General features: G+C 45.0%; 1 protein-coding gene across 2 annotated transcripts in view; it reads left to right on the forward strand.

Annotated features, from left to right (window-relative positions):
* The window catches only part of AKT1 (AKT serine/threonine kinase 1), a 142,478-nt gene that overhangs the window by 109,827 nt on the left and 4,896 nt on the right, over nt 1–27,755 (forward strand). For both annotated transcript variants that reach the window (XM_043984680.1, XM_043984681.1), the window contains exons 11-13: nt 6,369–6,583; nt 17,569–17,656; nt 25,987–26,089. In XM_043984680.1, coding sequence (XP_043840615.1) covers nt 6,369–6,583; nt 17,569–17,656; nt 25,987–26,089 — 406 coding nt within the window. The remainder of the gene's footprint in view (nt 1–6,368; nt 6,584–17,568; nt 17,657–25,986; nt 26,090–27,755) is intronic.

Genomic DNA, 27,755 nt, shown 5'->3' on the forward strand with positions numbered 1-27,755 from the left:
GCTCCAAGAGCTGGTCTTTTGGCATCTGGATCAGTTGCTTCCCCTATATCATTTCAGTTCCCACTAGAGAATGAGGTCAGGCAGGCCAGTTTTCTGTGTCCCTTACTTTATACCCTCATCGTTATTGGCTCAAAGTAGCTGAGAATTTCCTCCGTCTGGCACCTTTACTTTCCTCTGATACTTTTTTTTTTGGGGGGGGGGTCAGGGCAATGAGGGTTAAGTGACTTGCCCAGGGTCACACAGCTTGTAAATGTCAAGTGTCTGAGGTCAAATTTGAACTCAGGTCCTCCTGACTCCAGGGCCGGTGCTTTATCCACTGCACCACCTAGCTGCCCCCTGGCACCTTTACTTTCTATTCCCCACTTCTACGTCTAGTCAGGTGGCTTTGCTGCTGTCTCTGAGGTCTCCATTTTTCCTTCTTTCAAATGAAGGAGTTGAATTAGATTGTTTCCAAAGGCCTTTTCCCTCTCTGGGATTTAATTTTTCTATTTGTAAGATGTCAGCATTGGCCCTTTGAGTACTAAGATTCAACATTTTTTCTGTGATTGCTGGCTTGGCTTAAATTGGCTTTGAGAAGGGACATACTGTTTCACTTATTCATTGCCTCCGATCACCCACTGGTCTTGGAACTGACTATGAGCTAATGTCATTCACGCTCTGGACTGCTCTAATTGTGATGACAATTGGAACTATCCAAAGGTTGGATGGTTACTTCAGTAGGTGGTGAGTTCCTTGTCACTTGCAGGTATTCAAACAGAGGGAGGATGACTACTTACTTGGCAAGGATATTATAGAAAGGGATGTTTTGCTCAGATATGGTTGAAATTCTGATTCCATGACCTTAGCTTTGTCCTGATGCTCCGCAGTCTCTAGTGGACAGATATGGACTTGGCTGTGCTAAGTGATGAAACTTTGGGGCTGATGTGTTGAATTTCTGTGGCACACAGCCCCTAACCACCCACTGTCTTCAGAGTTCCTACTCTTTCCCGAGATGGGGTTGGCCTGCTTCTTTAGGTTGCAGATGAGAATACTGAGGTTGCCCGGTGTCTCACACTGACACGCAAGCTAAACCAGGGTTAGCACCCAGGTGTCCTAGCTTCCTGTGTGGTGTCCTCATCATGGAATCCCATTACTGCGTGGTGTGTGTGTGTGTGATAAGTTTTGCATCCCTTCCTTTGCTATATATATGTATTTTAATTTTATCTTCAGTTTCAAGTTTTCTCCCTCCACCTCTTTGCCACAATTGAGACATCCAGAAATATGATACCCATTATATGTATGAAGACATATTGCAGGCTTCACAAGAACATCAGAATTGTTGCATGTATCTAGGATCAGAGGTTCTGCTTGTCATTCTGCAGGCCTGGGGGGACAGTATCAAGGGTTCTGTGACTGACACCACACAGCCAAGATACCTCCCACCTTGCAAGTGTCCCAGATTCTTTCACATGCCAAATCTCAATGAAAAGAGCCTTGAACTGGAGATGAGGAAAGGGAAGGGATAAGCATTTATTAAGTGCCTGCTTACTGTGCCAGATACTGTTCTAAGCACTTTACAAATATTCTCTCATTTGATTCTCAGTGACAGCCCTGTGAGGTAGGTCCTATTCTTATCTCCATTTTACAGTTAAGAAAACTGAGGCAGGCAGAGGTTAAGTAGCTAGCCCAGGGTCACTTGATCCTCACAACAACCCTGTAAGGTAGGGACTATTATTGAGGAAACTGAAGCAGACAGAGGTGACGTGTGTGGTGGTGGTGGTCATACTGCTACTAATTGTCTCGTCTTCCTGAGTCCAGGCCCATCACTCTATCCACTGCACCAACTGCTTCTAGGGCATGCAGATTTTGAGTTTTGTATGATTTGGGGGGGGGCAGGGCATCAAGGGTTAAGTGACTTGCCCAAGGTCACACAGTTAGTAAATGTCAAGTGTCTGAGGCTGGATTTGAACTCGGGTCCTCCTGAATCCAGGGCCAGTGCTTTATCTACTGTGCCACCTAGCTGCCCCTGAGTTTTGTGTGATTTGAGGCAAATCAGTTAACTCCTCTTTACCTCAAGTTTCTTCATCTGTAAAATGGGGAAGATGTAACCTAATACTGCCAGGTTCACAGGGCTATGAGGAAAGCTCTTTTTTTTTTTTAAAGCCCTATAGAAATGTGAATAGTTCTTGATCCTACCCGTGGGACTTTGAGGGCACTAAGAAAAGGGGTTATTACTAGAATTCAGTACTGGGCAGAACAAGGAACAAATGGTAGGAAGCTACAGGGAGGCAAGCATCTTTTGGCTGGATGTAAAGAAAAAGATTCTTACATTAAGAACTGTTGGGGGGCAGCTAGATGGCGCAGTGGATAGAGCACCGGCCCTGAAGTCAGGAGGACCTGAGTTCAAATTTGGCCTCAGACACTTAACACTTACTAGCTGTGTGACCCTGGGCAAGTCACTTAACCCCAATTGCCTCACTTTAAAAAAAAAAAAAAGGATTGTTGGAAAGTAGACACCACCACCCACCGGGAGGTCTTCAGATAGAGGTCTGGTGGCCTTTCTGGGGACATTCTAGAAGTAGAAATCTCTTGTCCTTGGTTATCAGTTGGCCTAGAGTTTTCTGGGATTCCTTCTAGCTCTGAAATTTTACAATTCTATTTGTTCCCATTTTATAGGTGGTGAGACCAAGAAGGGAAAGTGACTAGCTTTTGATTTTTCATGGCAGATCCAGCTGTCCTCTTTACTGATCTTTCTGGGAGGAATCTTTTTTTTTGGGGGGGGGGACGGGGGCGGGGTTCTATTATCCCAGACATTACAAATTGAGCCTGCCTCATGAGAAGAAATGGCTTGAATTACATGGATAGTGGCTTTCCAACTTTCAAATTCTGTGATTCTCAGTTTATTCAATAAACATTAAAAAAAAATTTTTCTTTGCAGGGCAATGAAGGTTAAGTGACTTGCCCAGGGTCACACAGCTAGTAAGTGTCAAGTGTCTGAGGCTGGATTTGAACTCAGGTCCTCCCAAATCCAGGTCTGGTGCTTTATCCACTGCGCCACCTAACTGCCCCTCAGTAAGCATTTTTAAGGCACATGATATATGCAGGGAAATTAAATAAAAGGCATAGGTCTTGCCATCATGGGGTTTTCAATCTAGTCAGGGAGATGATTCATCCTTAAATAACTATAGAATTTTAGAATGAGAAGGTTCTCGGAAGTCATCCAATCCAACTCCTGCTCAAGCAAGAATCCCACCTACCAGGGCCCCCAAAAGTCATCTCCTGGCCTCTGTTTGAGGTCCTCCACGGAAGCAGAGCCCATCCCATTTCGGGACAGCTGTGATTGTTAGAAAGGTTGAATCTTAAATCTGCCTCTGCAGCTTTCTCTAATTATTGCTAGTTCTGCCCTCTGGGGCCAAGCAGAGCCAGTTCAATCCTTTTTCCCTGTGACATTTCTTCAGATATTTGAAGACAACTATCACATCCTCTTTTTTCTCTGGGCGATGCTGCCTGGAAAAAAATATATAAATTAGAAGGTGATGAGTGCTGAAGTTCAAAGTACTTTGAGAAATTTTAAAAAGGAGAGATCTGTTCTAATTTGGTGGGATTTGTGGAACTTGTGATGGGTCTTAAAAGAAGGAGGCAGCTAGGTGGTGCAGTTGGATAATGCACCAAAGCTGGATTTAGGAGGACCTGAGTTCAAATCTGGCCTCAGACACTTGACCCTTACTAGCTGTGTGACCCTGAGCAAGTCACTTAACCCTCATTGTCCCACCCCTCCCCCCCAAAAAAAAGAAAAAGAAAAGAAGGGTTTAAGTAGTCGAAAGGAGGGAAGGGTGGATGGACAGATGGATGGATGGATGGATGAAATATTCCTGGCCTAAGGGATGGTGTACGCAAAAGTGAGGAATCTGGAGAAGGGCCTTGTTGTGGAAGCCAAGGGAGGAGAGAGGATTCCTTGGAAGAATCCTGTAGGAAAGGGTATAGGGGGAGTGGGTTGTCTCAGGGGCTTGGGGTGTTGCCACGTAAGTACGTGGTTGGTCATATGTTAGTATGAGGACTGAAGTTTGTCCAGATACAAGGCATGTGTCACTGCGTGCGTGAAAGAGGAACATGGGTGTGTGTCATCGTGTATGTGAAAGAGGTGGGGTGTGGTTGTGTCTGCCTGGAAGGGGAGTGGTGTAAAGGTCTGTGTGGTGGTAGCACCGTGGAGGAAGTAAAATTGTTACCAATGAGAAAATACAGTTGAGTGTGTGGTTGTACGGCTGTGAGTGTGGGAGGGAGTGGATGGTGTCCATAGTGTGGTTGTCTTTGTCACTTTAAAGGTCTGGGGCATATTAGGAGGGGCTGTGATTCAGAGAGATAGAGACACTCCTGTGACCTCCCGTTAGGCCAACTAAGGCTCTGGGAATCTAGGAATCCCAGTGGGGAGAGGCTGGGCAGCTGTGTTGGTCTGTGTTCTCCGGGCAGCTGCAGTGACAGCTGTCCTATTAGGGTGAATTACCCAGAAAGGCTGTAAATAGACCTGAGGCAAGGGGGTGGGGGAGGCAGAGGGACCTGTAACCTGATCGCCAGCCCCAACCTTCCCAGAAGCACCATGGCCTCTGCCCCTTCCCCCAAGTGCTCAATGATGGGCTAAGGAGAACTCTGCTGGGGGCTTCATGGGCAGAGATGGATCTGACCACACCATCAGATGTCCCTTATGGGATTTAGAACTGGAGGAAACATGAGAAACTCGCTTTTCTTTTCACCTTCATTTCTGAATTGAATATATTCCCTCGATGTTCCCTGTCCCTTGTTTTTGGAAAAAAAAGAAAGAAAAAGATGGAAAACAGTTGAATGACATCAGCCAACACATTAACTATGTCCGACAACATATGCAGTATTCTACACCCATAATCTCCCACCTCTGCAAAGGAAGGAGGGAAGTGCTGCTTTTCTCCAGGGCTAAGCTTGGTTATTATAGTTACATGATATTTGGTTCTCTTTTTGTTCTTTCCTTTCATATTGTCATTCTGACCCCTTCATCTTATAATTGGAAAAATAGGCCTGGAAAATGGAAGGGACTTGTCCAAGGTCACATGAGTAGCTCTTGGCAGAGATGGGATTAGAATCCAGGTCGGCTTCATTCTGTGTTCTCTCCAACCCTCTGATCCCAGAGGATTAATCCAGGAAGGGCTAATGAAGAAAGTTAGCGAGCTGCTTGGCAAGGTACTTCAGTGGGAAAGACCACTGGACTAAGTCTAGAGGCTCTGTTGCTTTATGCCTCCATTCCCTTGTTTGTAGGATAAGGGGGTTAGATTGGGTGATAGATTCTAAATTCCCTTCTGGCTCTGAAATTCTCTTTTCTGTTCTATGTCACTGAAACTGTTCAAACAAAACTACATAACCCCTTCCCAGGAGACCAGAGGAATTCCCTTTTGTGAGAGATTGAACTAGAACTGGAACTCTCACTTCTGTAAGGTGATGAGCTCCCCGTCTCTGGAAGTGTTTGAGCAGAAGGCAGGTGACTCTCAGAGAGTGACTCAATGGGAAGTTGAATCAGAGGTTTATTTCCAATGATTCTGAGTCTAAAACATTGGAGATGAATTTCTTTCTGTGTTAAACATTGCTCTTCACATTAAAAGGGTCCAATTGAAGAGTCGCATTCACAGCTCATGCCCACTTGGTACCTTTGTACATGTTGTACTTCCCAAAGCAGTTTCTCAATAACAGTGGTGGTAACAAGGCCTAGTTTAGCAAATGCCTTATTCACTGTTGTCTTACAAGGTAAGTCATAGAAGCAAGAGTCTCACTATTTTCAAATCTAAGCTGCTGGTCTAGGTTCACCCAGCTCATAAAGGTCAGTGCTGGGACTTGAACCTCTATCTATCCATGCCCAGACTTCTTTCCATTGCACTGTACTGTCCATACTGTCCCTCTGTTGTCACTGTAAATCCTCAACAGCTGTTCAAGGCTGGCCAGGGACAGTCCAGTCCAGCCTCCATCACCCTCAATGATCACCTAGTGAAATGTAAACTCCTTGAGGGTAGGGCCAGTTTAAATTAAAAAAAAAAATTTTGCCTTTTTATCTATAGTACTTTATACAAAATAGGTAACTAGTAAATGTGTGCTGGTAGGTTGATGTTTGAAGGACGGGGATTATAGAGAAGGAAACTTAGACCTAGAAAGAGGAAGAGACAGTGTGTGTATCTTGGGGGGGTGTCAAAATCCAACCTATGAAACTAGAGAGTTAACTCAGGAAGGGCTGATGAAGAAAGGTAGTGAGCTCCTTGGCAAAGTAGTATAGTGGGAAAGACCACTGGACACGAGTATAGAGGCCAGGGTTCAAGTCCTAACTCTGGAATCTCTTTGTCTGTAGTTGACACTCACTCTGTCTCCCTGCCTCGAAGGTGCTAGAGGACAATGACTATGGACGAGCCGTGGACTGGTGGGGCCTGGGAGTGGTGATGTATGAGATGATGTGTGGCCGGCTGCCCTTCTACAACCAAGACCATGAGAAGCTGTTTGAGCTGATCCTCATGGAGGAGATCCGATTCCCCCGCACGCTCTCCCCGGATGCCAAGTCTCTTCTGTCGGGGTTACTGAAAAAGGACCCCAAGCAGAGGTAAGCAGGGGCTGCAGTGTAGTGGGGCCCTAGCAGAGCCGGGCATCCAGTGAATATACAGGGGCTAGCTCCTGGTCTTCCACCAACCTTGACTGTGTGAGAGTAAGGAAGGGGAATACTTGTTGGTACTATTTGCCTTCAAGTATCAAACAGTCATCCCCTTTCTTAAGTGTCATATTTAGGCCAGCCATTATGTGCTAAATGCTGGGAATGCACGGACAAAGTGAAACAATCTGATGGGAACTTGATTATCGTGTGTAAAAGGGATTAGACCTGGTGTGCCTGGCCTAGGGGTATCTAGGTGGCACAGTGGATAGAGTGCCAGGCCTGGAGTCAGAATGACTCATCTCATGAGTTCAGATCTAGCTGTGGGACCCTGGGCAAGTCACTTCACCCAGTTTGTCTCAGTTTCCTCATCTGTAAAATGAACTAGAGAAGGAAATGGCAAACCACTTCAGTTCCCTTGAGAAAACCCCAAATGGGGTCACAAAAAGCTGGACATGACTGAAAAATGACTGAACAACAACAAATGGTTGCTTCTGACTTGAAATCCTATAAGTCATAGGGAGGGAGGTTTCAATTCAGTGTAAGGGAAAGAGATAGGAACTGGTCCTGTGATGTTATTTTTTATTTTATTTAAAAAATTTTTTTATTGGGGGGGGGTGAGGCAATTGGGGTTAAGTGACTTGCCCAGGGTCACACAGCTAGTAAGTGTTAAGTGTCTGAGGCCACATTTGAACTCAAGTCCTCTTGAATCCAGGGCCGGTGCTCTATCTCCTGTGCCACCTAGCTGCCTCCATGTGATGTTATTGGTACAGGGAACTCCCAGGAGAGGACACCCCCTCTACCAATGCAGGTCACCACCTCCTCTGCAATTTATAGTTACATAGAGTTGTCTAAAGTAGTGGTGTCAACCTCAGGTAGAAACAGGGTCCACTAAACCATACATAAGGATCCCTACTGGCTGTATGTTGACTTAGAAAACCACATATTAGCATTATCTATGTTCTATTATATTTTTATTGATTCTGTTTCCCAATTACATTTTAATCTGGTGCCAGACTAGATTTTGCTGCTCTGGCCTAGAGCAATGAGAAATTAAGTGACTAGTATAGGGTCACAGCCCATTTGTGGTGTTAATCAAACTTGAACCTAGGCCTTCCTTGGATTTGAGGTTAGTTCTCTCTGCATTACCTCAGGCTCTCTCTCAAAAGGAAAAACTTCCTAAAAATTAGAGCTGATCAAAAGTGGAATGGACTGCCTCAGTAGGCAGTGAGCTCCCCATTATCACCAAGGTCCAAGCCAAGATTAGATGACTTCCTTTCAGGGAGATCATTGAAAGATTTCTTTTCTGGGAAGATAGACTAGAGAATTCTGTAGTCCTTCCTGATCTTGAGAGACTGCAATTCTATAATGTGTACTAAATTGGGGGGAAAAATGCCACGTATGCAACAGGGAGAGATCTGGGACACTCAGCAGCCATTGGCTGCTACCAGTAGCCAACTACTACCTCAATAGTTCCTCTGTCTCAGGGGTTTATTATGCCGGGCCCTGGTCTCTGTTGGATATGTGCTTTTCCCTAAGGTATCAGCAGCTCTGGTCAGTGATAATAGTAATCATTTATATTTCTGTAGTACTTTCTGATTTATAAAATGCTTTCATTATGATGGCCCTTTGAGGGAAGGAAGTGAAAAATAGTCATTATATCTGCTACAGATGAGTATCATAACTTGCCTAAGTTAGGGAGTGTTGGAGCTGGAATTTGAACCCGTCTCCTGATTCTAAGTCTACATCTTTCCTACTTGGTCCTCTTGGTTTGATCTCCCTTGCATTCCTAGGAATCCATCCTCTATAAACTTTAGAGGGGCAGGGTCTCCAGGATTGGCTTTGTTGTACCCAGGGTCACACAAGAAAGCCCCATCGAGGGGCAGCTAGGTGGCACAGTGGATAAAACACTGGCCCTGGATTCAGGAGGACCTGTGTTCAAATCCAGCCTCAGACACGACACTCACTAGCTGTGTGACCCTGAGCAAGTCACTTAACCTTCATTGCCCTGCTGAAAAAGAAAAAAAAAGAAAGGGAGGTAGGAAGCATTTCCCTTTTCCCTCTGGAAGCATGTCTTCTAAGGAGTCTTCTCCTAATGCCCATGCAGAGTCTGCCCCTACTGGGTAGCCAGTGTCCTGAGAAATAGCCCTGGCTCAGCTGGTACTCTGTCCTCCCTGCCCTCTGGGAGCCCTTGTAAGACATCTATAATTAATAGTAATAAATAAGTCTTACTCTGATTCCTCATGTGTGGAGGAAGGAGCCCCTGGGTTTTCAAAGTCTGTTCCAGGAGAGAAGAAATTCTGTCATTCACCCAAGCTAGAGAGGTTTTTTTTGGGTTTTTTTTAGGGAGGCAATTGAGGTTAAGTGATTTACCCAGGGTCACACAGCTAGTAAGTGTTAAGTGTCTGAGGCCGGATTTGAACTCAGGTCCTCCTGAATCCAGGGCCGGTGCTCTATCCACTGTGCCACTTAGCTGCCCCCCCCCTTTTTTTTTTGCACTAGAGAGGTTTTAAATATGGGCGTTGTGACAGTGCCTGTGTCTCCTGACCAAGGGCCCAGAGGAGCCAAGTTGGGAAGGGCCATCAACAGGTTAACCTCAGGTTGCTGAGTGTTTTTGGCCACAGTAACCTGCTAAACCACAGTGAGCTCGTGAGCCATTGGTGGAGGGAGCGCCAACCCTGAAGACATCGGCTCTTTGAAGGAGAGAAGCAGTGATGTAATAAAGGATGAACAGGGTGTGGGTAGGAAGAGAGCCTGGAAGATTTGGGGAGGGGAGGTTAAGCAGACAGGGATTCCAGGCCTTCTTGCACACAGGTTAGATACTTTTTTCTTTTTTTTTTTCTTTTTTTTGGTGGGGCAGTGAGGGTTAAGTGACTTGCTCAGGGTCACACAGCTAGTAAATGTCAAATGTCCGAGGCCGGATTTGAACTCAGGTCCTCCTGAATCCAGGGCTGGTGCTTTATCCACTGTGCCACCTAGCTGCCCCCCAGATTAGATATTTTTTAAATGGGATTAGGAAGTATTTATAAGCAAGCCTGAACAAGGAGCTGTCATGTTGAGTGATCAACTTTACTTGTATTGATTTAGTTTGCAATGGTCTAATTTACACACACCACATTGGTGACACAGCTGTTTTATTAGGTGAGGTTAACCATGGACTTCTTGAAACCTGGACAGAATCTCAGAGTTGGAGAAGACCTGTAGGGCTTCTCATTTATGGAGAATGGTGAAAAGGGCATTGGGTTTGAAATTAGGTGCCCAGGGATTGATCCCCAGCTCTCTTACCCCTTCTGTGATCTGGAGAAAATCACTTAACTTGGGAGAACCTGAGTTTGTTGTTATTGGTTGTTTCAGTTGTGTCTGACTCTATATGACCCCCTTGGGGGTTTTCTTGACAAAAGTACTGGAATGGTTTGCCGTTTCCTTTTCTGGCTCATTTTTCCAGATGAGGAAACTGAGGCAAACTGGGTCAAGTGACTCACCCAGGCTCCCACTGCTAGTAAGTGTCTGAGGCTGGATTTGAACTCATGAACGTGTCTTCCTGATTCCAAGCCTGATGCACTATCTACTGTGGCCTTAATTTCTTCATCTTTAAATTGAGGGGGTTGGATTAGATGGCCTCAGACGTCTCTTTCAACTCTAGAGTTATGATCTTAAAGGTTCTTTCCACCTTAAAATCCAAGGATTTGAACTCAGACCTGAGTAGGAGTTACCTCTACAACATCCCTGGCCAATGATTTTTTTTTTTTGGTGAAGCAATTGATGTTAAGTGACTTGCCCAGGGTCACACAGCTAGTAAGTGTTAAGTGTTTGAGGTCGGATTCGAACTCAGGTACTCCTGACTCCAGGGCCAGTGCTCTATCCACTGTGCCACCTAGCTGCCCCTATCCCTGGCCAATGATGACCCAGCCAGTACTGAAAGAACACCAGTGATGGGGAACTCATTACCGTCCCACTTTTGGACAACTCTCATTATTTGGAACCAGAACAGAGAGAGAGGGTGGCTATCAACTGTTTGTTATGAGTCTGGTTAATACTAACTTAAGTAATTTGTCTGAGAATTCTGTTCATCTTTGCCAGTCCCAAGTTTCTATTCCCACATGAACACTTATTTTCGAGGAGGAATTAATAGATTTCAGATGACATTCAGGTGCCCTTCAAGTTCAAATAATATAAATGATAATAACAACAATAATTGCTAGCATTTATAAAGTATGTTAAGCTTCTCATAGTGTGAAGGTATCATCTGATTCTCTGGGTTGTGCTGGCAGAGCATGAGGGGCAAACAGATTGGGCTTACCTGCTTGCTTCTTCAGGTAGTAGTAGTAGTAGTATTAGTAGTAGTGGTGGTGGTGGTGGTGGTCGTCATCATAGATTTATATAGCACTAACTATGTTCAAGGCACTATGGCAGGTTCTTTACAATTATTATCTTGTTTGATCCTCATAAAAACCCTGGGAGATAGTACTATTATTATCCCTGTTTTGTTGTTCAATCCTGTCCAACTCTTTGTGACCCCACTTGGGGTTTTCTTGGCAGAAGATACTAGAGTGCTTTTCCATTTCCTTCTCCAGCTCATTTAACAGATTAGGAAACTGAGGCAAACAAGGTTAAGTGACTTGCCCAGGGTCCCACAGCTAGTAAGTGTCTGAGGCCAGATTTGAACCCAGGAAGATGAGTCTTTCTGACTCCAAGCCCAGCACTCTATCCACTGTTCCACCTAGTTGTCCCATCCCTGTTTTACAGATGAGGAAATTGAGGCAGATAGAGATTTAGTGATTTGCTCAAGGTTATGGCTAATAAGTGAATATCATCAGATCTGAACTTAGATCTTCTTGAATCCTGGTCCAGTACTCTGTTCATCCAAATGCTAGCAGTTAGCTAGCCCCTGAACCACCTGGCTATCTGCTTATATAAGGGAGTAGTAACAGAGCCGAGACCAAAGACCAGAAGTCCTATGTCCCAGCCAGGGGTTCTCGTCACCATCCCCCCTTGGATTAATGCTCGATTGGGTATTGTGCTGAATTAAACCATTTCAGCCCTTGGGGTTGAGACATATCAGGGGTAGTTGTGTGAGAAGACGGAAGCCTGGGGTAGTTTCTGGCTTCTCTCTGTTAACCAAATGGCAGTTGAGATGGAACTGTCTGTCTGCCTCTGCCAGCGACCTCTGGACCAACTTCTCCTTGGTCCAGAGTCTGGTGTCCTTGGTTGGAACTGCCCCTCCCCACGCCACCACTTGTGTCCCAAGAGCTAGCTCTGAAACTGCTGTGTGGGGCCCAAGGTGGCGGCTGTGTTCTGCTGGTGTAGGAGTTCCTGGCCTTGCAGCTGCTGCTTGGAGCATCCTCCGAAGGAGACGAACCAGCTGCCTCCCCTGGCCGCCTTTGCTGGGTTGCCACAGAGAAGAGCCATGGGAACTATTTGCATCCATAGTGACAGTCCCCCCTCTAATATGATTCATAGCCTTTGCTGTTCCCTGCCCTGAGTCACATGCTCCCCAGCCCTCTCTTAGAAGGGGGCCAGTCCTTCCTCTTTCATTTCTTCACCTGGAAAAGGATAATTTGCTTCAGTAGGGGGAGAATTCCACTGGCACTTCTGGAAGAATTAACACCCATTTGAATAGTGGACCAAGGCAAACGAGATTGAGTCTAGTTGGGTTTGTGGGATCTGTGACCTCAGTGGTCCAGATTACAGCCTATCTCGGCCCTCCCATCTGCTGCGGTTCTGGTCCATGTTCTGCCCATTAGCAGATATAGCTATATGATACAAAGGAGCAGATTTAAGAGGAGTAAATAGAAAATTCTTCAGTTGTTAGTTGTCTAGGGTATACCACCTTGTGTCTCTAAGCAGATCAAGCGGGCTTTAAGCAGGATCTGGGAGTGGGGGAGTGAGTTGTCTGGGCCTCAGCTCTGCTGAGCACAAATATATCCTTAAGAACCTGGTGATCGAGATTCAAATAATTTTCTTTGGTGGTTCAGCCCTTCTGCTCAGCATGATTCTGTCTTATCCCAGGCCCCCTACAGAGAGACAGTTGCCTTCCTGCTGGGGACCCCTTTCCCTATGTACATGTAGGTTCCTAGCTGTCCTCTCTCCCCAGCTCACTGCACCTCAGGGCCCAAAGGGAAGACTCAGTGAGTAGTTGAATACACACTAAAATTGTCTAAGATGTAAGCCCACCTCCTTAAAGCTTTCATTTAAATAGGTGATACACTAATGTGTATCACATGCCCTGCCTTCTTGAAGGATGGGGGAAGGGGTATAGAGAAGGAGGGAAAGAATTTGGAAAAAATTTGGAGAAAATTTTTTTTTTTTGGGGAAAAATACTGATAAAAGGGAAAGAGCACAAGGTTTGGAGTCTGACATTTCAGGTTCAAATCCCGACTGCTACTTATAATCTGGGTGACTCTGGGCAAGTCAGTTTCGTTGCTTTGGTCCTTACTTTCATTCTCCATTTGAGAAATTCAGATGACCTTGAAAGTCCCCTTCAGCTCTAAATCCATGATCTTTCCTGCTGTTTTCCCTCAAATAACTGGAAGGAAAAGATCCGTCTCTTCCTTCACAACATATTATCATTATACACTCCAGATTTGTGATTTCAATGACACAGTTCAAAATCTATCCATGCCTGCCCATTCCTGTGCCGCTTATATCCATGCTATATGTGTTAATTATTATAAATATCAGAGTACTAGCAGCTAAGTTATAATAATAGCTAACATTTACATAGTACCTCTGGTATGCTAGGCACTGTGTTAAGCGCTTTACAATTATCATCTCATTTGGTCCTCCTAAAACCCCTTAGAGGTGGGTGCTCTTATTTATTACTCCCATTTTACAGATGAGGAAACCGAGGTAAATAGGCTGAGTGACTAGTAAACGTCAGAGGCCAGATTTAAACTCAGATCTTCCTGACTCCCAAGTCCAGCACTCTATCCAGTGTACCACCCAGCTAACGAAACTTAACTATATTCCAAGTACCGTGCTAAGCTTTACACTTATTATCTCCCTCCCCCTCCCCCCACACATTTACATAGCACCTACTGTGTGCCGGGCATTGTGCCAAGCACTTTGCACTCGTTCCTCCCAACAACCCTTCTAGGGTAGTTGCTCTTATTCACCCCATTTTACAGATGAAACTGAGACAAATGGAGTTTAGGTGACTTGCACTGGGTCACACAGATAGTGAGTATCTGAGGCTGGATTTGAACTCAGGTCTTTCTGACCCCAAGCCCAGCGCCATATCTAGCATACCACGTAACTGCCCTGGGTTAATGTTTGTCAATTCCATCAAGTCCTTCTTCTAGGCCTCATGGTGGCACAGAAGTGACCTTGAGTTCCTGAAGGCCTTGCCAGCAAAGCGCAAGTTCTGCCAAGCTGGAAAGGCTGCCAGCCTAGCGAGAGATCGTGGCTGCTTTCCTGAGGACCAGCATCAGAGACTGGGGAGAGGCTCATCACCAACAGGCTGACCACTAAGAGGGAAATCCTTTTGCGTGGACATCCCATAAAACAAGGAAAATACACACCCCACAAGCATTTTTAAAGATACAAAAATGGAGGCTTTTCCTCAGATACCTCCCAACCTCCTGGCCTCCATCCTACTTATTTCCCTGCCTATTTAACTTCCCAGTCCTCAGGGCAGAAGTGATCAAAGGAAGGTTCTTACCTGAGGACTCTGGGGCAGTAGGACAAGGAGAGGGGCAGAGTTATCCAGAGGATGAAAAACTGGCCTGCCAGAAACTTGCACTTGACCTTTGTCACACCAAAGCTGAGCCCAAAGGGTTTCCTTTGAGGATTAGATTGTCTTAATTATCAGGCCATTATCTTCTACCAGTTTGTCAACCTACCTACATATTTGAATGTCACAGCTTGTACTCCCTTGTAATTATTGTCCAACCGCAGGAAAAATAAATTGCCCCTTCTCTATCAGAAATGAATATCATTATTCTTCTGCTGATTCTGCATGATCCATTGGTGTGCACACAAAAGTTCTGTGATTATGGTAGGAAAGGAGCTAAAAGAACCATTTGCCAATTGATGAATGGTCAGAGGTAATGAATTGACAGTTTTCAAAGGAAGAAATTGAAGTTATTAACAGCCATGTGAAAAATGTCTCCAAAGCACTTATACTTAAAGCATCTCTGAGGTTCTACTTCAAACTCATGAGAATGGCAAAGGTGACAAAAACTGAAAAATGACAAATGGTGGAGGAGTCTTGGGAAAACAGACATTGTTGGTGGAGCTGTGAGTTGGTCCAGCCATTCTGGAAAGCAATTTGGAACATTGCTCCAAAAGTCACTGAAGTGTATATACCCTTTGACCCAATGTAAGCATGACTAGGCCTATACCCCAAAGAAGTAAAAGAAAGGGAGGAACAATATGTACAAAAATGTTTATAGTGATTCATTTTTTCTGGTGACAAAGAATTGAAAACTAAATGGGTGCCTATCAGCTGGGGAGTGACTGAACACATTATGGTATATGAGTATAACGGAATACTATTGTGCTATAAGAAAAGACAAAAGGGATGATTTGGGGGGGGAACCCCAAACCTGAGAAGACTTGTATGAGTTCATGCAAACTAAAGTGAGAACTGGGAGGACAATTTATTATATACTAGGAAGTGAGGTGAGATAAGCAGCAACATTGTAAGACCAACAACTCTGAAAGACTTAAGATTGGGTTTTTTTTTTTTTTTTTGGTTTGGTTTGTGTATGTGTAAAGCAGTTGGGGTTAAGTGACTTGCCCAGGGTCACACAGCTAGTAAGTGTCAAGTGTCTGAATCCGGATTTGAACTCAGGTCCTCTTGAATCCAGGGCCAGTGCTCTATCCATTGTGCCATCTAGCTGCCCCAAGACTTAAGATTAATGTTGAAACCTGCTACCCATCTGAGAGAAGATAGATCCTAAGATGAAGGAGAAGATATGCATTTATAGACATGACCAATGTGGAAATTCTTTTCCTTGACTCTGACAGGGAATGACTAAACAAATTGTGATTCATCAATATAATAGCTTCAAGGAAAAACACATAATGGAGAATTCAGAGAAGCACAGAAAGATTTATGTGAACTGATGCAGAATTAAGCAGCATGAAAAAATATGCAATGAATACAACAATTTAAAAGGAAAGATGAAAAAAAAAACCATACAAAGCTTGCCTCTAGGAGTTGAGAAAATACACCTCTCTTTCACTGCTTGTCTGGGAATCTGTGGGTATGGAATAATGTGATGTACAGTTCTCTGATACAGTTCATAGAATCATCTAGCTTGAACTCTAGAAAAGACCTTAGAGGCCATCAGCACAACCCTCCCATTTTACAGATGAGAATACTGAGGCCAAGGTTGAAAACAAGCTTCAGTAACTTGTCCAGTCACATAGGTATAAAGTGACAGAACCAGGGCTCAGACTCAGTTTCTGTGACTCCAGCTTGGTATAATGGTACAATGGTTGATTGCTGTATTGGCTTGGGTTAGAGCAAAGACCCAGGTTGGAAATTTTACAGAAAATGGGTACTTGCAGGTATGAGATTTATTGCTATGCAGCACAGCAAGCCCATAGAAATAAAACCACAAATACACACTATATAACAACACATACAGGCAGAGGCAGGGCTGGGCAAGGCCAGGGTTATTCACAGTGTGAGGGAGGTGTGGAAAGTGGCAAGATTTCAGTTGTAATACACACTCAGAGTGTGGTCTGAGCAGAGGCTTTTTATACCTTGATTGAGAACAGGTAATTTAACAGCAGATATTGGAGGGAACATTCTTTTTTTTTTTTTTTTTTGTGAGGCAGTTGGGGTTAAGTGACTTGCCTAGGGTCACACAGCTAGTAAGTGTTAAGTGTCTGAGGCCGGATTTGAACTCAGGTCCTCCTGAATCCAGGGCCGGTGCTCTATCCACTGCGCCACCTAGCTGCCCCTGGAGGGAACATTCTTAATCAGACCTAGATGATTACCTGGAAATTACCTGGGTTGCCTTTTTTTTTTTTTTTTTTTTGCAGGGCAGTGGGGGTTAAGTGACTTGCTCAGGGTCACAGAGCTAGTAAGTGTCAAGTGTCTGAGGCTGGATTTAAACTCAGGCACTCCTGAATCCAGGGCTACTACACCACTTAGCTGCTCTCCCTCCTCCCCCCCCCCCCGAGTTGTTTTTTTATATCAGGCTCCATGATATTGAATTGTGGGAGAGTTTCCTAATTTGGACCAGAAATTGGCATAGTGGATAGAGTGTTCGGCCTGGAGTCGGAAAGACCTGAGTTAAAATCCAGCCTCAGACACTTAGTAGATAGGTGACCCTGGGTAAGTCATCTAACCAGTTTCCTCAGCTGTAAAATGATCTGGAGAAGGAAATGACAAACCACTCCCGTATCCTTGCCAAGAAAACCCTAAATAGGGTTGTGAAGAGTAGGATACGACTGAATGTCTGAACAACAACAATATAGAAAAATATATTTTCATTTACATGTTTGTAAATGAATGCAATGTAAAAACAAAAGTTATCAGTAAGAATAAGTGAATTGGGGGGGGGCAATGAGGGTTAAGTGACTTGCCCAGGGTCACACAGCTAGTAAGTATCAAGTGTCTGAGGCTGGATTTGAACTCAGGTCCTTCTGAATTCAGGGCCAGTGCTCTATCCACTGCGCCACCTAGCTACCCCGTGAAATTTTTTAAAAGACCCGTAGACATTGAAGTCAGATGGCCTGGCTTTCAGGGTTGGCTCTGCTGTTTATTCCCTGTGTGATCTTGGTGGTCACTTTTCCCCTCTGGCCCCCAGTTTCCTTATCTGTGGCCTCTAAGGTTCTTATCCTGCTCTGACAGCCTGTGGTTCTGCCTCCAGAGTGTTTCAGGAGACGCAGGATGGTCCGTCTGAGTTTGCCTCCTGGTCCCTGCTGAGAATTTTTCATTGAGGTTGGTTTGAAAGTAACTTTGTCCTCTTCTGTTTCTATAGGTTAGGTGGCGGACCAGATGATGCAAAAGAGATTATGCAGCACAAGTTTTTTGCTGGCATCGTATGGCAAGATGTCTATGAAAAAAAGGTGGGTTCCCAGGAGGCAAGGCAGGTGGGCCTATCAAGGGGGGCATGGGCTCACTCTGGGCATCTCTTCACAGAAGATACCCAGCAGGCATTGGAGCTGTTTCAAAGTAGAATGGGACTTTTCAAGGAAGTATTGACTTTTCCATCCCTAGAGATAGTCAAGTTGAGGCTGAATAACGATGTTCCAGGTTTGGGTATGGGGGAAATTCCTGTTCATGTGTAAGATGAAAGAGTAGATATTAGAGGTCTCTTCCCTGTCTGTAGTTGTGTGATTCTGTGACCCTAATAATAATCATAATTAATAATAATGATGATAGCTAGCATTTACATAGGGCTTTAATGTTTGCAAAATGCTTTACAATATTATGTTATCTTCCTAAAAACCCTGAGAGGTAGATGGTATTATTATCCCCATTTTATTTATAGATGAGGAAACTGAGGCAGAGATTAAGTGACTTCCTCAGGGTCATTCAGTGTCTGAAGTGAGATTTGAACTAAGGCTTTCTCGACTCCACTGTGGCCACCCTATGTGACTCCATCGCTACTAAATCGGGATCAGGTTGTTGGAGCTGCCTGCCTTTAACATCCTGTTTCCCCATTGGAAAGCAAAAGGAGGAGCTTCTAGGGCAGGGCAGGCTTTTGGCAGGGCCTTAGGCACCCAGTCCCAGTCCCAGTCCCAGCCCCTGCCCTGGCTTGGGTGCCCCCAAGCAGCTTGGCCAACACCAAGAGGCACTTTATACTATCCTTGTTCCCTCTATTTTCATCGTATGAACAAAGTGGGACACTCGGGAAGTCATAGGAAGCAAGGGGCAGGGGAAACATTTTATCCTGTCATTTCCTCCTGAGCTTCAGACCCTGTTTACATTCATATCCTTGATCCTCTTGAGAACTGGGATGTTGTTTTTAAGTCCTTATCTAGTAGATGCCCACCACCGTACTTTGGCTGCTGCTTCCAAGAAACCTCTGTCTCTCCCCGTCTGTCTGTCTGTCTGTCTGTCTCGTCAGCAAAAGTTCCTAGACTCCTTGGATTTAGAAGTAGATAGGAGAAGAGGTTCTTAGAAGTTACCTTCCTGTTTCGTGACTAAGAAATCTGAAACCCAGGGAAAGGGAAGACACGTCTGAGGTCCCAGAGGTAGTATGCTGTAGTGCAAATTTCCCTAGCCTTGGAGTCAGGAGAGACCGGGATTCAAATCCTGCCTGCTGACACTATCATGAGCCTCAGTTTCTTCTTTTGTAAAATGGGAATAATAATACCTCACAGAGCTGCTGTGAGGATGCGATGGGAACATCCATGTTAAATGTTTCATAAGCTGTCAAGGGCTCTGTAAATGTCTTCTATCATTACTAATCCCACTAATTCCTCTTTCTTCTTTAATAGGCTACCTCTGTTGGTGTTACATATCACTTTTCCTCAATTTATTTGTATTTAAAATTTTAGGCATATTTTTTTGTTTGTCTTTTTCACATTTATTTTTCTGTTTGTTTATTTATTTATTTATTTTTTAAGTTTATATTTTTGGTGAGGCAGCTGGGATTAACTGACTTGCCCAGGGTCACACAGCTAGTAATTGTTAAGTGAGGCCGGATTTGAACTCAGGTCCTCCTGAATCCAGGGCCAGTGCTCTATCCACTGCACCACCACCTAGCTGCCCCTGTTTATTTATTTTGGGCTTTTAAAGAATTTTGAGTTCTAGATGCTCTCCTTCCTTCTCGCCCATCCCCCACTCACTGAGAAGGCACACAGCGTGGGTGACCCATTCTAGCCCTTAGTAGTCCCACCTTTGCTATTTAAGAACCAAAGAATTTGAGGGTTGTGAGGGACAGACATCCAGTTCAATCTGTACACAAAGGGAACCCCCTCTCCACTCCAGCTATGACATAGCTAACAAGTGCTCATGCAGTCCTGCCCCAAGACTCTGATATGTATATCCCTTGGCACTCCCTAGGGCAAAGACCCAGCTAGGCACATGTAGGTGGCAGGTAGGCACTAGGTGTTTGATTCGCTGACACTCCATGTCCTTCATTGTAGCCTCTAACTCAGGGCATGTGTCACCAGCTTTATCTGTTCTTCAGCTCCCGGGTCATGGGCACTGAAATGGGACCCTGGGCAAGCAGCTGCCCTTCTGCTGGGACAGAGGTCCTACTCAGAAATGCTTCACCTGTCCTCAATTCCTGGTAATGAGCTTGTTTCACTTCCTGTGTCTTTTGTTGACAAGGCACAGCCTCCCCGAACTGCCACCCCCCAGGCCCTAGCGGGAGATACACTGACTGTTCACACCTCCACAGCTGGCCCAGGCCCTTCCTTTCCTCCCCTCCAGCCTACGTGGCCAGGAACCCACCTGCCTCCTTTTCCCCTGTGAGGAGCTCAGACTAGAGTGGGAAGGCGACTCATCAGTCTTCATCCTTTTGCTAGTTTCTTCTGGCTGACCCCTGGATGGGGATCCTGGGGATGGCATCAGGTGGCCTTTCTCTACCTCTCTCCTTCTGCCAGTGCTAGCCCATACCCATCCAGGGGAGTTTTTTAATTCACCTATATTCTCCTAGTCATTCCCCAAGCTGCTCAAAACAAAAGTGGAGTTTTTCTCTTTCTTTCATTTCTAAAAAACATTCTGAACTTAAACACACACACACACACACACACACACACACACACACACACACACACACACGAGCATTTCCCAATACACAGCTCAGCTTACAAAAGGAGTGTATGTGGAACCACAAATCTCCATTCCACAGTTTGCTTTTTAAAAATAAAAAAGTCTATAATAAATTCTACACATTACTTTCAGAACTGGCCTATGTCTGTATTTCTATCTGTTCTCTTTGGTGAATGAAAAAAAAAATGTTATAATACCCCCACCCCCACAGGCAGGGAGCGGCGGGGAATTACTACAGCTATCTCCCTTTCCATTAACTTTTTTTTTTTTTTGGTGGGGCAGTGAGGGTAAGTTGACTTGCCCAGGGTCACACTACTAGTTAAGTGTCAAGTGTCTTGAGGTCAGATTTGAACTCAGGTCCTCCTGAATCCAAGTCTGGTGCTTTGTACCACCTAGTTTCCCTCTCCCATTAACTTGTTCTTGTGGTGGTGGTGGTTTTTGGTGAGGCAATTGGGGTTAAGTGACTTGCCCAGGGTCACACAGCTAGTAAGTGTTAAGTGTCTGAGGCTGGATTTGAACTCAGGTACTCCTGAATCTAGGGCTGGTACTCTATCCACTGCACCATCTAGCTGCCCCTCCCATTAACTTGTAATGGGAGACTTGTAAAAAATTAGTATAGCCAAATAAAACAAATCCATAGAGTTGCTGCGTCCAATAATGGGATGTCTCTGTACCTTGTATCCATCACCTTTCGATCATGCTTCATTATAGATCCTCTGGAGACATGGTTAGTCACTGCTTACATAACAGCAACAATAACAACAGCTAACTATATTCCAGATACCGTGCTAAGCACTTTATAGTGATTATATCACTTAATCCTCACAGCAACCCTGGGAGGTAGATGTTGTTATCACCCCCATTTTACAGATAAGAAAACTGAGGCAAACAGAGGTAAGGTGACTTGCTCAGGGTCACACAGCTAGCAAGTATCTGAGGCCACATTTGAACTCAGGTCTATCTGACTTCAGGCCCAGTGCTCTATCCACTGCGCCATCTAGATGCCTTTGATTTGAGTTCTTCATTCTTTCAGTTGTTTTTCTTTATGATCTCTTGGTTCTGTTTATTTCATTCTATATTAATTACTATTCAGGATTCTCAGAAATCATCTCTTTGGTCATTTTTTTCTTCTTAATACTGTTTTATTATTTATCCCGAACTACATGTAAAAGCAGTTTTTAGCATTAATTTTGTTTTTGTTTTTTTTGGTGAGGCAGTTGGGGGGGGGGGATTATTTATTTATTTATTTTTGGGTGGGGCAATGAGAGTTAAGTGACTTGCCCAAGGTCACACAGCTGGTATCAAGTGTCTGAAGCCAGATTTGAACTCAGGTCCTTCTGAATCCAGGGCTGGTGCTTTATCCACTGTGCTACCTAGCTGCACCCCTTTAGCATTAATTTTTAAAAAATGTTGAGTCCCAGATTCTGTCCTTCCTTCCCTCCCCTCCCCCTAGCTTGAGATGGTAAGCAATTTGGTCTACGTTACACATGTGCAATCATGCAAAACCCATTTCCATATTGGTCATGTTGTAAAAGAACACACAGACCAAAAACAAAAAACACCACAAAAAGAATATAAACAAAGTGAAAATCGTATGCTTTGATCTTCATTCAGACTCCCATCAGTTCTTTCTCTGGAGGTGGAGAGCATTTCTCATCATGAGTCCTTTGGAATTGGCTTGGATCATTGCACTGCTGAGAAGAGCTAAGTCATTCACAGTCGATCACCATACTCTGGTCTTTTCTTATGGCTTGATCATTTATATACATTTACCATTTGTTTAACCATTCCCCAGTTGCCTAAGAGCCAGCCTGAGGTATCCCCTTAGATTTTCTTTTCTTCTCCCCTTCTTCCTTCTCCCAAATTCTTGCCTTCAGGATCAGGAAGTTTGTTTTGCTTACGACTTTGCCCTCCTCAGTATTATCCTTTCCTCATTCCCCACTTGATTATCTGTTGAGTTTGATGAATTTTGGGGGGGAGTGGGGGGCAATGAGGGTTGAGTGACTTGCCCAGGGTCACATGGCTAGTAAGTGTCAAGTGTCTGAGGCTGGATTTGAACTCCGGTCCTCCTGAATCCAGGGCTGGTGCGTTATCCACTGTGCCAGCCAGCTGCCCCCTTGAGTTTGATGAATTTCTTCTCCAAATTCTGTGCATCATTCTCTGTTATGTTCTTAACCCTCCTTTGTCAGTTTCAGATAAGAGTGGGGCTCACCTGATGCCCAGTCCCTTCATCCCTTTCTCTGTGATTATATATTCTTATGCACCTCAGTTAAGAGACTGGTCAAGTGCCACCCCCTTCTTTAATCTTTTTTCCACTAGTGTCTTCTTTTACCCTCCCTTCTCTCTTTCAAATCCACAGAACAGAACCAATCCCTCTCCCTACCACTGCACATCCCCAAGTCCCACTGAGGCTCTCTGTTTTTCTTATTTAAATATTTCTTTGAAGACAAGGTTCTGCAGGAGCGCTTTTTTCTATTTTCATTAAAACGTGAGGGCTCCCATTGTCTTTGATAACAATAACATTAGCAGCTAACATCTATATAGTGCTTACTATATGCCAGCCACTGTGCTAAGAGCTTTACAATTATTACACAGTGTCTCAAATGAATTTACTTTTCTAGATTTCTCTGGACTCTTGTTTGTATTTCAAAATTTCTACTTGGCTCTAGTCAGGAATTTCATCAGCTGTGTTGGTGGGGCCTCCATTCCATTAAAGATCCACTTTTCCCCCTGTAGGATTGTACACAACACAGCTTTGCAGGGCAAGTCGTTCTTGGTTGTAAGCCTGTATCTTTCTTTACCTTTTGGAATATTGTGTGCCAAGATCTCTTCTGGTTTTTATTAGAAGCTGCCAGGTCTTGTGTGAGCCTGACTGTAATTCCTTGGGACATGAACTGCTTCTTTCTAGATGTTCATAATAGTATGGCCTCTTAGGCGAGGGAGCTTTGGATTTTGGCAATGATATTCCTATGATTGTATTACCCTTTGGGTGCCTTTCAGGAGGTAATCAATGGATTCTTTCTGTCTTTGCTCTCTGGTTCTGATACATTTGGGTAGTTTATTTATGGTATCATGAAATAAGGTGGGTAGGCTTTTTTTTTTTTTTAATCACAGTTTTGGAGCAGTTTGGTGAATCTTAAATTCTCTGTCCTTGAATTGTTTCCAGGTCGATTGTTTTGAAAATCAGATAATCTTACATTTTCTTCTATTTTTTCAGTTGTTTAACTTCGTTCTAATATTTTTTTGCTGTTTCATGAAATCATTGATTTTTGTTTGGTCTGTTCTGATTTTCAGAAATGTCATTTCCTGCATAAGGATTACCACTTTCTCTTCTGACCTACTTATTCTCTTTCCAATTCTTTCCTCAAGAGCTCATTTCCTTTTTAATGTCTTGCTTCATTTCTTCTAGGTATTCATGTATTCCTTGTAGAAAAACGTTGTTTTTTTTTTTACTCTGAGTCTCTGCTCAAAGTTCTTAGAGTTAGATTTGCAGTCATTTTTTTAATTTAAAACTTTTTTACGATTTAAAAAATTTTGAGTTCTAAATTCTCTCCTTCCCTCTTCCACTCACTAATAAAGCAAGCAATACAATGTCAGTTGTCATGGGGAAATAGGTGGTGGGCATCCTTAGGTATTGCTCTATAAAAAAATTACACTCTCCCACACAGTCCAATTAGAATGGAAATGGTCCTTTATTGACCCTAGAGAAAGTGAAGTCAAAGACTTAGCCTCAAAGGGAGGAGATGGCTTAAAAACATTCACCTCCCAGAACAGGAGGAAGGCCTAAGCTTTTGTGAAGGATAGATGGGGTGACCACCTGACAATGGAAAGTTCCTTCTGGGGGTGAGGTAAGGAAAGGTTCCTGAGAGTCAGGGGGATTTTCTTTTTTTTGGAATGATAGTCATGATCTCGAGTTATCTCTGTCTCCTAGCTCAGGTAGTAGCCACACCTGACTGACTTTCTCTTGGGGGAGACAGGGACATATACAGAGTGATTGTGAGGGCCCCCTTTTCTGGAGTATATTAAGGGTTATGAAGCGCATTGACTACAAAGTCCCAGTGAGGTGGGTTATTCACAGATTATGCCCATTTTGTAGCTGATGAAACAGAGTCTAAGAGAAATGAAATAACTAAATGGAGATCTCTCATCTGGCTGGGGAAGCCAGTGCAGCTCTTCCATAACCAGCTTCCTTCCTGTCTGGTGAATATTTGAGCAAGGCCTCCCTGCCTTGGGTTTCAGGAGAAGACTCCTCTCCTCTGCCTTGCCCCCCCAGTTCCCCCCCATTTCAAAGCCGACACCCTCCTTGGTTCCTGTCACCAGTTTTGAGTGAAGCTTTAAGGTGCTGTCATTTGGAAAAGGACAATGATTAGATGATCTCTGGGGTCTCTTCCTTGCACAAAGACCGTCCAGTTTGGCCTCTTCATTCAGCAGGTAAAGAAGACGAGGCCCCGAAAAGGAAAATGATTCACTTGCCAGAGGAGCAGTAACAAGTCTGGCAAAGCCAGGGTTAGAACCCAGGCCTTCTGGTCCCCCCCCTTCCCCCCGAAAGCCTTGTCCAGTCAGTGCCCAGTAAATACTCGAATGAATGGATGTGGGCCATTTGGTGCCGTTTGCCTCTTTGCCCTTTACCCACCTGGCTGATCTGGTCAGGGAGGAAGAGTTGGGCAAAACGGAGTCTGGGCCTGGCTGTATACACGGCAGGCTGCTTGTGATTGATAGATTGAATTGGGCGAGCAAGCAGTCATAAAGTGCCTACTGTCTGCCCTGTTCTACATGCTAGGGACATAGAACAAGGCAGCCTGACAGCCTCTGCCCTCAAATCCTTCTCCAATGGGAGAAGACAACAAAAGGGAGCTGGGAAGGTTCAGGGTGGGGGGAACATGGGATGTGGCACCAAAGCCCAGTATCTATTGGAGCCGAGGACTCAGGGGAAAGGTCCAAAGGAAGAAAGGACAGCAGCCAGAAGAGTAGGCCTTTGGCACTAACCTGGCCTCTCTCTTACCCTCCACGTGTCAGGCACCCGGGCCTCTCCTGCTGATTCTGCCAAGTCCTAAGTCTAGACTTTTCCTTTTTGAACCCTCCTTCTTAAAATTCTGTCTCATGCCCTGTTCTCCCGAGGCACTGTGCTAAGTGTTCGAAGGTTAATGGGTACTAAATCTGGTGTTAGACAAGGCGGCCTGGGTTTGGATCCGGGCTTGGCCACTTACTAGCTTTTTGATCCTAAGCTCTCTGGGCCTCAGTTTATCCATGAGAACATTGAATCGGATAATTTCTAAAGACCCTTCTAGCTTGACATTCCAAGATCTTTCTTCTGCATGACATCTTTGCTTTTCCTCTAAGGGGCCTCCTGAAAACAGTGTCTCGATTTCCTTGGTGGGCTTTCTAGCCCATAAGGTAGGGATGAGGTGGTTTGTCCCCCCTGGGGCTGGAGGCCCTCAGCTAGGGGATAGAGTGGTGCCTGGCTGAACTTTGAGGAGGGCCAAAGAAACCTGCCACAACTAGGGAAGAACCTGAGTCAGTCTCCAACCAGACCATAATTCTTAGGTGCCCTTCCTGCGGGTGAGCAACCAGCACCAAGGAGACATCAGAGCAGACAGAATCCACATGTTAGAGATGGCTTTAAGAACTGAGGATTCACACACATTTTCTTTCTGCCTGTTTCTCTCGGCAGCTGGTGCCTCCGTTTAAGCCGCAAGTCACATCTGAGACAGACACCAGATATTTTGATGAGGAGTTTACAGCCCAGATGATCACAATCACCCCTCCAGACCAAGGTGAGTTCCAGGGTTCAGAGGGGTGGCTTCTGGGTCAGGACCAGGTGGATCACAGGGACAGGTGGTGGCCTGGCTTTGGTGGATAGGAGGAGAGGAGCAGTATGTGAGAGGCCTAGACTAGAGAGGAAAGTGGTTGTGGGGAAGGCAAAGGCCAGCAGTAAATGGGGAGAGATGAAGGTTGGGACTGGGAGAGGTGAAGCATGGGACTTGGCAGAAAAAAGCTAAGGAGATAGAGGTAGAGACCAGAGACTGAGGAGGCCAAGAAAGCAGAAACCTGAAAAGGGGGGTAGGGGTGGATAAAGGTCTGATCTAGAGGGACAGGCCAGAATTGGGAAGATGGAAGCTAGACCTGGAGATGTGGGAAGAGGGAAGAGAACAACAGAACACACCATCTGGTTTTTTTTTTTTTTTTTGGTGAGGCAATTGGTGTTAAGTGACTTGCCCAGGGTCACACAGCTAGTAAGTGTTAAGTGTCCGAGGCCGGATTTGAACTCAGGTCCTCCTGAATCCAGGGCCAGTGCTCTATCCACTGTGCCATCTAGCTGCCCTCACACCATCTTCTCATGGACGTGTTCGTCAGAGGGTCTTTGGACCATAGATACAGTGTTGGGAGGTCTTCTAGACTCACCCCCTCATTTGACATAGGAGATCACTGAGGCCCAGAACAATGACATGGTTTGCCGAAGGTCACAACGGTGTCAGAGCTTGGATCTGACCTCCAAGTCTGGGACTCCAAATGAGTAGAATCTCTCAGATGGCCTGGTCAGGGTTCCTAAGTGCTTTCTTTATAAAACCCATTGTGGCATGGTGTCTCCTGGCTCCGGAGTCGCAGGAGTAGAGTTCAGGGATTGCCTACAGTGCTAACTACCTGTCCGACCTTGGGCAAACTACTCAACCTCCCTACCTTTTCTTTTCTCATTTGCTAAAGGAAAAGGATGGCCGGCCTCCAGGGTCCCTTCCAGCTCTCTATCTCTCATCCACTGTTCCCTCCCCCATTTTACAGATAGGGAAACTGAGATCCAGAGACAGGAATAAAGTAACATAAGTAATAAGTGGCAGAGCCTGACGTGACTATTTAGACTTGGGGCCAATTGGAAAAAAAAAATCAAATAGGGCAGATCTTATATACGTGTTTCAAGTGAACAGCAGCATTTTCAAAGCAGCCCCCTCTGCACTCCATATACTAATTCCCATGTGGTTGCCACAGTCCAGACATTTGAGGAAACTGGTGGGAAGGAGCTATAGAACCCCCATTGCACTTGTCTTCTATGGGAATGGGCAAAAGTCACAGGATTAGGGACAGAGCTAGAAGGAGGTGATGGCCCTGTTGCCAGTCCTGCCCCATCCTGGAAAATGACGCAGGTGGTCGCACCAGTTGGAGCTGTGACTGTAACTTGGGTGGGAGGCAGTATGTGAGAGGACTAGACCAGGAAGGAAAGGGATTGTGGGGAAGGTAGAGGCCAGGAATCAAGGGGGCAGGGGAGGCCTGGATGAGGAGAGATGAAGCCTGGGGCTGAGTAGAAAGAGACCAGGAGGGTGGAAGCTGAGACCAGAGGTTGGGGAGGGTGGGAAAGAGCAGAAGACAAGACTAGCGGGTGAAGGGATAGAGCCTGGGACTAGGATAGTGGAATTTAGGCCTGGAGACAAAAGCTGGGGGAAGTTGGGG

Source organism: Dromiciops gliroides, chromosome 2 (assembly GCF_019393635.1).
Source record: "Dromiciops gliroides isolate mDroGli1 chromosome 2, mDroGli1.pri, whole genome shotgun sequence".
Lineage (NCBI taxonomy): Eukaryota > Metazoa > Chordata > Mammalia > Microbiotheria > Microbiotheriidae > Dromiciops > Dromiciops gliroides.